The sequence below is a fragment of the Coregonus lavaretus genome (genome assembly GCF_964263955.1).
Source record: "Coregonus lavaretus genome assembly, chromosome: 5".
Lineage (NCBI taxonomy): Eukaryota > Metazoa > Chordata > Actinopteri > Salmoniformes > Salmonidae > Coregonus > Coregonus lavaretus.
The window spans coordinates 22,320,939-22,333,241 of record NC_139992.1 but is presented as its reverse complement, the minus strand read 5'-3'; the positions used below and the strand labels follow the sequence as shown (position 1 = coordinate 22,333,241).

The following is a 12,303-nucleotide window of genomic DNA, read 5'->3' as shown; positions in this document are numbered from 1 at the left end:
GGGATGGAGTACACACTCAATGATTGCTTCCTAGTGTGGAAGTGGAAACACTCAATGATTGTGTCTGAGTGTGGAAGATAATAGAGGCTGATTGAGGGAGGTTCAAACTCAATGACTACAAAATAAAGACTCAAGTTACTTTCAAGTGAGGAAGTACACTGCTCAAAAAAATAAAGGGAACACTAAAATAACACATCCTATATCTGAATGAATGAAATAATCTTATTAAATACTTTTTTCTTTACATAGTTGAATGTGCTGACAACAAAATCACACAAAAATTATCAATGGAAATCAAATTTATCAACCTATGGAGGTCTGGATTTGGAGTCACCCTCAAAATTAAAGTGGAAAACCACACTACAGGCTGATCCAACTTTGATGTAATGTCCTTAAAACAAGTCAAAATGAGGCTCAGTAGTGTGTGTGGCCTCCACGTGCCTGTATGACCTCCATACAACGCCTGGGCATGCTCCTGATGAGGTGGCGGATGGTCTCCTGAGGGATCTCCTCCCAGACCTGGACTAAAGCATCCGCCAACTCCTGGACAGTCTGTGGTGCAACGTGGCGTTGGTGGATGGAGCGAGACATGATGTCCCAGATGTGCTCAATTGGATTCAGGTCTGGGGAACGGGCGGGCCAGTCCATAGCATCAATGCCTTCCTCTTGCAGGAACTGCTGACACACTCCAGCCACATGAGGTCTAGCATTGTCTTGCATTAGGAGGAACCCAGGGCCAACCGCACCAGCATATGGTCTCACAAGGGGTCTGAGGATCTCATCTCGGTACCTAATGGCAGTCAGGCTACCTCTGGCGAGCACATGGAGGGCTGTGCGGCCCCCCAAAGAAATGCCACCCCACACCATGACTGACCCACCGCCAAACCGGTCATGCTGGAGGATGTTGCAGGCAGCAGAACGTTCTCCACGGCGTCTCCAGACTCTGTCACGTCTGTCACATGTGCTCAGTGTGAACCTGCTTTCATCTGTGAAGAGCACAGGTCGCCAGTGGCGAATTTGCCAATCTTGGTGTTCTCTGGCAAATGCCAAACGTCCTGCACGGTGTTGGGCTGTAAGCACAACCCCCACCTGTGGACGTCGGGCACTCATACCACATTCATGGAGTCTGTTTCTGACCGTTTGAGCAGACACATGCACATTTGTGGCCTGCTGGAGGTCATTTTGCAGGGCTCTGGCAGTGCTCCCCCTGTTCCTCCTTGCACAAAGGCGGAGGTAGCGGTCCTGCTGCTGGGTTTTTGCCCTCCTACGGCCTCCTCCACGTCTCCTGATGTACTGGCCTGTCTCCTGATAGCGCCTCCATGCTCTGGACACTACGCTGACAGACACAGCAAACCTTCTTGCCACAGCTCGCATTGATGTGCCATCCTGGATGAGCTGCACTACCTGAGCCACTTGTGTGGGTTGTAGACTCCCTCTCATGCTACCACTAGAGTGAAAGCACCGCCAGCATTCAAAAGTGACCAAAACATCAGCCAGGAAGCATTGGAACTGAGAAGTGGTCTGTGGTCACCACCTGCAAAACCAGTCCTTTATTGGGGGTGTCTTGCTAATTGCCTATAATTTCCACCTGTTGTCTATTCCATTTGCACAACAGCATGTGAAATGTATTGTCAATCAGTGTTGCTTCCTAAGTGGACAGTTTGATTTCACAGAAGTGTGATTGACTTGGAGTTACATTGTGTTGTTTAAGTGTTCCCTTTGTTTTTTTGAGCAGTGTACACACTCAATGACTTTCCAGCAGACCTCCAGAGAGTCAGCGAGGATGAGTTTACAGTGTTGATGTTGTTCAGGTTGTGTCCTTCTTCTCTACGACTGCCCACATGATAATCCTGTACTCCTTACAGTACCTTGCAAAAGTATTCATCCCCTTTGGCGTTTTTCCTATTTTGTTGCATTACAACCTGTAATTTAAATTGATTTTTATTTGGATTTCATGTAATGGACATACACAAAATAGTCCAAATTGGTGAAGTGAATTGAAAAAAATAACGGAAAAGTGGTGCGTGCATATGTATTCACCCCCTTTGCTATGAAGCCCCTAAATAAGATCTGGTGCAACCAATTACCTTCAGAAGTCACATAATTAGTTAAATAAAGTCCCGCTGTGTGTAATCTAGGTGTCACATGATCTCAGTATATAGACACCTGTTCTGAAAGGCCCCAGAGTCTGCAACACCACTAAGCAAGGGGCACCACCAAGCAAGCGGCACCATGAAGACCAACGAGCTATCCAAATATAGATAACCCTGAAGGAGCTGAAAGCTCCACAGCAAAGATTGGAGTATCTGTCCATAGGACCACTTTAAGCCGTACACTCCACAGAGCTGGGCTTTACGGAAGAGTGGCCAGAAAAAAGCCATTGCTTAAAGAAAAAAATAAGCAAACACGTTTGGTAGTATGAAAAATGTATGCACTCACTAACTATAAGTCGCTCTGGATAAGAGCGTCTGCTAAATGACTAAAATGTAATGTAAAATGTGTCCGCCAAAAGGCATGTGGGAGACTCCCCAAACATATGGAAGAAGGTACTCTGGTCAGATGACACTAAAATTGAGCCTTTTGGCCATCAAGGAAAACACTAAGTCTGGCGCAAACCCAACACCTCTCATCACCCCGAGAATAGTTATGCACGCTCAAGTTTTCTGTTTTTTTGTCTTATTTCTTGTTTGTTTAACAACAACAAAAATATTTTGCATCTTCAAAGTGGTAGGCATGTTGTGTAAATCAAATGATACAAACCCCAAAAAAATCAATTTTAATTCCAGGTTGTAAGGCAACAAAATAAGAAAAATGCTTACTATATGTTTACTATAAGAGCTGAAAAACATTAACAGGACTTATTCCCTGATACAAATGGAGCTTCCTTTATAAAGGCCTTTAGGGAAATGACAGCAGTCAAGTTTTATTTCACATGTATTATTTGTTCCCGTTTCATTGCTCATAACTTTGTGGCTGTTGTGAAGGACTGTCTTCTCTATAGTCTCATATTTGTAAACTGCTTTATACTTATACTGCTATTTTAAAATACAGTCACCATGCAACAGACTACGTTTGAGCTTGTGTATGGTGGTAGGATACTCACTATGTACATTAGCTTAACTGGACTAAAGCGCAGAAACTTCTAGGAAACGTGATCTGTGCCAGGCCTACGATGACCACACGGTGGCACCAACAGCCTGTCTAGAAGGTGAGTGGCGTTCACTGTTCAAGAAAGAAATACTAGGCAATTGCCTGGAAGATACCAAACTTGTTCTGGGTTGAAGACAGGCAGCTTCGAACGCAGTTTCATTTAAACATTGACAATGTGAAAAGGACCTTTTCATATAGACAATGTTTCAATGAAACTGCTTTTCAAAAGGTTCCTAGAATTTCCATTAATTATGTCCAATCCCTATATCAATATATCCAAGTCAAACTCCCTTTAAATTGTATATGTATTTGAAACGTTTATCCAATTTTTACTGCCGTTTTAAGTATGCAAAAGGCTGGATTTGATAATTTTCACGCAGTCCATATCGCAGTCCATATCGATTCATTATTGTTGTCTGTCTCCTGTTGCAGGCCTCTAGCTGCGCTTGTAGCTGCGCCAGGCGCGGGGACATGTTCTTGAGTTGTTTATGTATTCTGAAGCTATCCAATTAGATGTATCCTCTCTCTGGCAGACTGTCAACATAAAGCACGGTAAATTAGACCGAGCTGTCAGAGGAACAGAGTAGTCAGCTGTCCAGTAGCCTATTTATTAAATTGGTCAACATGTTCTGTCTAAATATAGAAATGAAAAATACTTTTCCAATCTTCAATGCAAAAAGAGGTCCATTGCTCTTTGAAATTAGACAATGCCTATATGAAATGTGCACTGAATTGAGTAAATTGCTTGAACAGACTGAAAACCGATAGATTGGATGGAAATGGCTGTTTCCACATTTCAGTACCATGGACAGCAACAATAGGACTCTTGCGACTTTATCTTCCAAATCCCTGATTGGCTATCTCCAAATCCTTGACGCACGCCACACAGAGCTACACAATGCACACGAAAGCAGCCCAATGTTGTAGGTCAGGGATCATCAACTAGAGCGGATGGTTGGGGGCCTGAACATAATTATAAATAATGTGTAGACTGCAAAGTTACCGCAAAAAGCCCAAACAAATATATTTGACTAAAACATAATAATTTCAAACCTTGCTTACATTTGTATAATATCACATTTATCTATATTGTGCGTGGGAATATTTGGTAACAGGTTTCCAAAATTAAAATCACTTGGATCTGATTTGTTGGAATTTTTCCGCACCCGCGCCGAATCGGAAATTGGGGAACCCTGCTGTAGGTGTACAGGCTAATTTATGCATTTTATGTTTATAATGATTCTCGTTCCCATTGCCCATGGCTATAATGCTAGACGCTATCCTGCAGAAGATAAATAAATCATTTAAATGTTACTGGATGTAGCAAGACAGAGGCCATCCATCGGGCATTCTAACCATCCCACTATCTCAATATTCTCCCGCGTAAAAAAGCGCAGTGCTTTCATTTCCACTCAACAGGCGCCTGTGTGAACGTCAATCACGCCTAAATGTAACCTGGCGAGTTAACGGATGTTTTATAGGACATCTCTCCCTTGGGTGTGCGTCATGCCATTCCCAATTAGTTATTTTCCTGTCCTTTCCTGGAAGACCTTCACTGGTCTTCCTTTCCCAATTAGTTATCCCCCCCCCCCTCTGACGAATATCGTTCTCATAAACCACTGGGGAATTACACACAGGTGGCTTGGATTACGTTGAGTTCTAAGACTTTTCCTACCAGGGTCTTACCCATTATTCTCTGGAAATCCAGTTGGTCGCACTTTTAGAACCACCGCCCGACGTCCATTTAAGAGCCAACTATAAAGGTAGGAGGAATACACACTGTGTCCTGGACAGGGCACTCCCTCGTTCTCCAAACAATTGTCTTTAAATATATGTTTCAACTGGTTTGTTAAGTAACTGTCGACTCAGATTTCATTAAGTTAAAGTAGAAGCCATGAGCTGAAATTACGTATAGGTGTGTGTGTGTGAGAGAGTGGCGGGTCTTTGAAAGGAAGTCGTATTCCTGCTTTAGCCGCTCCTGAAACCCTGCCGTCAGCAGGAATTAAACCCGAAAAGTGCTTTGATTTTCGTGGTGTGGCAGGAAAGACCCATCCAGTTACAATTTCTCAGCACTTTATTTTCCTGGCAGGGCGCGCACTCCGGAATGCGTAAAGCGCATTTTACGCACATATGAAACCGGTATAGAACCAAGCCTTTTCTACATCTGATAAAAAATTGTTACAATCACATTCCCTGTTTTATTTTCAAACATTATTGTTAAACTCATATTCATTATTGGGTGTATTATGTTTTTGGTCAACATATAAATCAAACAGTCCACAAAATCTTCAACAAAGGAGTGGAAAGAGAGAGAGCTCAGATTGTCAAATAATATTATACCAATATATTATTCAAATAATTATTAATCAGCCAATGAAGTAATAACACATCTAATCGGTTTGTCTCAAGAAACACGTTTGATTGTGCGTCTGATGACCACTTCACCGGGAGTGGCTGAGTGGCTTCTGTTCTTCACCTCTCCATCCCTGGCGCAGGTCTCAATGAAACGCCGTTCCTCACGCAGAGACTGATCACCGCAGTGGAAGAGGATGGCCGTCCACGCCGAGGGGATCGTGGCTATAGTGATCTTCTACTTGCTTATTCTGGGAGTGGGGATATGGGCGGCGTGGAAGAACAAGAACTCTGGGGTGTCGGAGGGCCAGGACCGCAGTGAAACCATTATGGTCGGCGGGAGGGACATCGGGTTGTTCGTCGGTGGATTCACAATGACCGGTGAGTTGTGACATGGTTCAAATGTCTGGAGACTTCGCGACTTGGAGAGAGATTGTGGCAGGGCTGGGTTGGCTTGGGGCCAACTCAGTTTTCAATTCAGTGAAACAACATTTAATTCATGATTTGAAAACCTACCATTGTTTTCTATGAGGATGGTTTAAATTTAAATGTAGACTTCTTCCTAAATTGACTGAATTGTTGGAGAGGACATTGCACCTTGCTTTTATTTCCAAATATTTCCGCTGTCAACTTTAGAGACAATTTAGTGATGGGGGAATTTAAATCAATCATGTTCCTCATGACACAATGGAAATTGACGTATTAAGACAAATGCCTGTGTGACTGTTTTTCCCCATACAGCAGTCAGACCAGCACCGCGGACCGGTTTTACGCACGGACCTTTATCAATTGTTGCGATAGGCATCGCGAAAATCAATGACCTAAATGTCAACGAAAGCTGTTTTATCGAGTTGGAGAACACAATGTATCGACAGGCTATTGTAAATGCACCCCGACTCATTATCATAATTATTCCCTTGTTTTAGTGAGAGCAACATCAATTGACGCCAGAGTAAATTAAAGACCCAGAGCATTTCCCAACTAATCTCTTTGATGCTATTTTAATAACAGACCCCGGAGGTACAGGCTTTTATAGGAGTGAAAACTCATCAATTATTTATTTTCCGCCAGTTACAGAAATGCTCGTGAAAATAATGGTAGCTTACTTGATCTATGTGAACTGTTGCGTAACTCAGCATTCCTGACATATTCATTAGCTCTCTTAACCGGGAATAACAACTAGGTTATTAACGCTCTGTGATTTATTCGACTAAATGTACAATGTTAATACCAAATGTTATCAGATTTTATATTGTTTTTGTGATTGGATATTGGATATTGGTTGTGTGATTGATTTGAAGGCTACAATGTGGCTCTAAAATTAAGTCTATGAAAAACACATACTGTAACTATAACACTAAAACAATTTGAGACATTTTTGGAGACGAGGCTTATTAATGTGTGTTAAATATTTTTGGAAATCTTAAACTATGTGATGAACCTCTCCTCCAGCTACATGGGTGGGCGGCGGCTACATCAACGGGACGGCAGAGTATGTCTACCTGCCTGACTACGGCCTGGCCTGGGCACAGGCTCCCTTTGGATACGCCCTCAGTCTGGTAGTAGGTAAGGACACTTATCCAATTGTGTTTGCATTCATCAACATCAATGAAGGGTAGTATATAGTACGGTCGTTCCACCAATTAGGTGCCTTTTGAGTGGTGTAACTTCGTGAAAAAAAAGAAGTTTTATTTCTCCAAATGTTTACATTCTGTCATAAAGAGCACATGTTCAACTTCATAAAACAACAAGTTTTCCCATCTCAAGAGGTTAAATTTTTTAAAAATATTGTAGTAAGCCTATTAGTCTAAGTGCCAAATAAAGTGTTTACTGTTTCATGTTATATCAGCCATGAATCCCCTTGCTAAAGGGGGAATGGCAGCTTTTTGTGTGCAACAGGAAGTGGTCATTGAATGCCAGCTTTACAAATAATTTAAATTGTGAAAATATTTCTAGCCTGTCTATCTATGGGTAACAGCGTTGATGAGTTATGCTCGAACCGCTCAGTTTTTCAACACAAAACACCAGAAAATGGCCAAAAATAGTAGAACCAGCTCACCTGCTTTTACATTATGATTTGACTATTAGATGTATAATGTTTCTTACAAAAAAACAAAAAACGTTTTTCACCATATTAAAACGAGAGTTCACTTCATGTAACAGGGTTGACCTTAAAATGAGGGACAGGTTGTCATTGTTTTTTAACCTTAAAATGAATCACTAATCATTTCGTGGAACAACCCAGTATCTCAGTGACAGATGTGCGTTAATGGTGTCTCTCTCGTGCTCCAGGTGGCCTGTTCTTTGCCAAGCCCATGCGCTCCCGGGGTTACGTCACCATGCTGGACCCATTCCAGCAGATATACGGGAAGCGCATGGGGGGGCTGCTCTTCATTCCCGCGCTCATGGGGGAGATCTTCTGGTCCGCCGCCATCTTGTCAGCCCTGGGTAGGCTTGGGAACCATCCTATTTTAACTCCATCAATTCAAATGAAAAATCCTTATTGAAAAGGAAGAGATGAGGAAAATGAATACAGTATACATTCTTCAATAATCAGGTCTTAGACTATAGCACCACATCGTTATTTATTTTACACATCAGACCTGACTTTATAACTGCTGCTGATGTGTGTGTGTCCCTGTGTTTTGTCTAGGGGCTACTTTGAGTGTGATTGTGGACATTGACATCAACATGTCGGTGGTGATCTCAGCCCTGATAGCCATCTTCTACACCCTGGTGGGAGGCCTGTACTCTGTGGCCTACACTGACGTGGTGCAGCTCTTCTGTATCTTCCTGGGACTGGTGAGTCCAACACAAAGGGAAAGTGTACTTCCTCCTTTGCCATACAACATGACGTGCTCTCCAGCGCTGACCATGGAGCTGAACAATACCCCCCCCCCTCTCTCTCTCTCTCTCTCTCAGTGGGTCAGTGTGCCGTTTGCCCTGTCCAACCCAGCGGTGTCAAGCATCAGTGTGACAGCTAAAGAGGCTGTGTACCAGACACCCTGGCTGGGCAAGATAGACTCAGCAGACACATGGATGTGGATCGACAACTTCTGTCTTCTGGTATGTCATCAGTCACTATAATCATCAGTAAATTATATTGACTATAATGTAATTATGGTTAGGTTTGGAGTATGTATTCATTATAAAGCTGTGTGTTGGTTTGTTGTGTATCGTGTGTATTGACTGTGGTGTTTCTGTCCCTAGATGTTGGGGGGGATTCCGTGGCAGGTGTATTTTCAACGGGTTCTCTCTGCCTCTTCAGCTACGTACGCCCAGGTTCTATCCTTCATCGCTGCCGCAGGTTGCCTGGTCATGGCTGTCCCCTCCGTCCTTATTGGAGCGATAGGGGCCTCCACAGGTACACCCTCACACACATACACACACACACACACATGCATACACACACACACTCACACACATACACACACACACACACGCGCATGCGTGCACACGCACACAGGCACGCACACACTCACATGCATACACACACACACACATGAACACGCATGCGTCACACATGCATGCAGGCACGCACACACTCACATACACACACACGCGTTTGTCTCACACATATTTTCTCATTCATTACATTGTTCATATCCATGAATCCAGTCACATTATTTGCTAATGGGAAGTATGATCAAAAGCCACATCTTTCTCTATTAGCTATTACAACATAGCTCAGCTCAGATGTATAAACCAGCAGGCAGGATACAGTGGGTAAACAACACCAGACGGCTGCTGTCATACAGCACGAAGAGGGATTCATTAGATGTGATTTCTGTCAATATTACATCAGAAGGAAGACTAATTAATTAGGTTGATCTGAAGATTCTTCATCAAAGTCATCGTTAATCAACAGCTGTTTGTTGAAGTCCAGAAGAGAGAAGGAGAGAGAGACTGACTGACTAGGGATATGACTGACACGGATGAGTGTGGAGACAGGGGAAGGGGGGAGTGGCAGAATGGAGGGGGAGATAAGGTACTCAGATGGCAGTTACATGTTCTGATGTTGTAATGATTTATTCATCTGCTGAGAAGCTGTATCTCGCCTGTTGAGAGACATGCAGTTCCTGTCATCACTGATGAAATGAGAACGTTCAGAATAGTGTCATAATATGGCTTCGAAACTAGAGATATTATCTAACAGACAGATTTAATAACATCTGCTGTTTGTACGGATTTGAGTAAATCTACAGATATACATTTTATAAACGCTGCCCATACACATTTTATAAACCCTGCCCATACACATTTTATAAACCCTGCACATATACATTTTATAAACCCTGCACATATACATTTTATAAAGCCTGCCCATATACATTTCATAAAGCCTGCCCATATACATTTTATAAAGCCTGCCCATATACATTTCATAAAGCCTGCCCATATACATTTCATAAAGCCTGCCCATATACATTTTGGTACGAAAGTACGTAAACTACTATGTCTGTTGTATTCCCCAGACTGGAACCAGACTACATATGGGGCAATTCCTCCCAAAGAGAAGGACCAATCAGATATGATTCTGCCCATCGTGCTGCAGCACCTGTGCCCATCCTGGATCTCCTTCTTCGGTCTGGGGGCGGTGTCTGCCGCTGTGATGTCATCAGCAGACTCCTCCATCCTTTCAGCCAGTTCCATGTTCGCCAGAAACATCTACCAGCTGGCCTTCAGACAGTCTGTGAGTATACACACATGCACACACTCGCACACACACACACACACATACACACACAAACACACATGCAGGCACGCACACACATGCAGGCACGCACACACACGCAGTAAACACACAGTACATACACGGTACACACACAAACGCACACAGTTACAAACGTTAAACGCTAAAGCCCATCACTAAAGTTTCTGAATAACTTACCAGGACATTTCTGTCCATAAACTTCTGGTCCAGTGCTGGGGCCTTCTGGGAATAAATCGCTGCCAGATATTCAAATCTAAATATTCAATATGTAGGTTTGTGTCACAAATTAATATCTAACACAAACTACAATGTTTAATTTCTGTATTTAAATGTTCACAAAGGTTATTTGCACATATTCAAATACATTAAACAGAAGATAAATGAACTGAAACAGTCTTGTCCCTCCTCCACCTTTCCTTCTCCTCAACCCCCATAGGCGACAGACCGTGAGATCGTGTGGGTGATGCGTATCACCATCTTTGTGTTTGGAGCTCTGGCCACGGCCATGGCGTTGCTCACGGGGACGGTGTATGGCCTGTGGTACCTGAGCTCCGACCTGGTCTATGTTATCATCTTCCCTCAGCTGCTCAGCGTGCTCTTCATCAAGGGAACCAACACGTACGGCTCGGTGGCCGGCTACGTCTTCGGGCTGCTGCTGCGTATTGGCGGAGGGGAGCCCTACCTCAAACTACCCCCCTTTATCTACTACCCTGGCTGGGTGCAGCAGGAGAAGATCCACCACCTGACTGGAGACGTGGAGTACTTCATCCAGCAGCGCTTCCCCTTTAAAACGGTCTCCATGCTGGCCTCCTTCCTGGGTAACGTGGCCTTCTCCTACCTGCTCAAGTACCTGTTTGAGTCTGGGACTCTGTCTCATAAGTATGACTTCATGGATGCTGTGGTGTCCAAACACAGTAAGGAGATCATGGACAAGACCACGCTGGTCAGTAATGACAACATCATCCTGTCGGAGATGGCGCCGGTCAAAACTCGCCTCAGCACATCACTGGCCGGGACGTTTACGAACATAGAGGCTCTCAGTGACGATGAGGAGTCCAGCCCCGAGTCCTTAAACAACGACCACGAGTAGAGACCAGGAAATAGAGACCAGGAAGTAGAGACCAGGAAGTAGAGACCAGGACCCAGAGCCAGATCTGGACCCAGAACTGACTAGAACCAAGGCCAGGGGTGGCCAGCCCTCCTGGGGAACTACCCTCATGCAGAATTTTGCTCCAGCCCTGCTCTAACATACCTGACGCTACTAATCAGCTGCTCATCAGGATCTTGAATAGCTCAACCAGGTGTGCTACAGTAGGGCTGGAGCAAAAGCCTGCATACCCAATCGCTCTCCAGCAGAAGGGTTAGCCAGCCCTGATATAGAGCCTTGAACCCAGGCCCAGACCAGGTCTGTCCAGCCATCCAGCCCCATCGTGTTCTCATCATATCGACCACTGACTAACTCTCTGTGAATCAAACACCAACGCCATTTTAGTTTTCTGTTCTCAGTGCTGCTACAGTAAATGGAGTCATTATAAAGGTAAGGTAATCAAAGTATAAAATATAACTGTCTGTCTGTGTCAAAAGGGAGCTCTGAGAGGGACGCCAGCCCAGAGGGTGATGAGAATAGTGCAATATTTAATTGTGTGTGTGTGTGTGTGTACGTGTACGTGCGTGCATGAACAAATTCATATCCATTAGGTATGTGTGTCTGAAATTGGCATTCGATTATTTCCTAATTTGCTTAGAATTAACTTACTAATAGAGCAATAATGTTTTTAGGGTCAATGCTTTAAATATATCTGTATAATTATAAGTCATTCCAAACTGTTGATTGTTTTTAATCTTGAGAACAAACAAAATGTCTGTCTGTTTTATTTATTTTTCCAATTTACACACAATAACCTTGTACAGTTCAGAATACTCAGTGTTAACAGTATTTTAATAGTAACTGGATTTGAACAGGGTTGAAAAGAGAAACCCAAATCCTGTTCCATGTTGTCCATGTGCCAAAACCCTCCTCTCTGCAGGTGTAGAGGTTCAATACTGTGCTGTTGTGTTGGAGGGGAATGCTTGCTTTATTTCACAGT

General features: G+C 43.6%; 1 protein-coding gene across 1 annotated transcript; it reads left to right on the top strand.

The window, feature by feature from the left end:
- Positions 1–5,699: 5,699 nt before the first annotated feature.
- LOC311129881 (high-affinity choline transporter 1-like) lies at positions 5,700–11,306 on the top strand (the record flags this gene model as incomplete). The annotated part of the gene is made up of 8 exons (XM_084162402.1): positions 5,700–5,883; positions 6,955–7,068; positions 7,795–7,950; positions 8,156–8,304; positions 8,425–8,568; positions 8,713–8,866; positions 9,978–10,195; positions 10,653–11,306. 8 exons carry the CDS (start codon positions 5,700–5,702, stop codon positions 11,304–11,306), a joined length of 1,773 nt encoding a protein of 590 aa, XP_084018528.1.
- Positions 11,307–12,303: the final 997 nt, after the last annotated feature.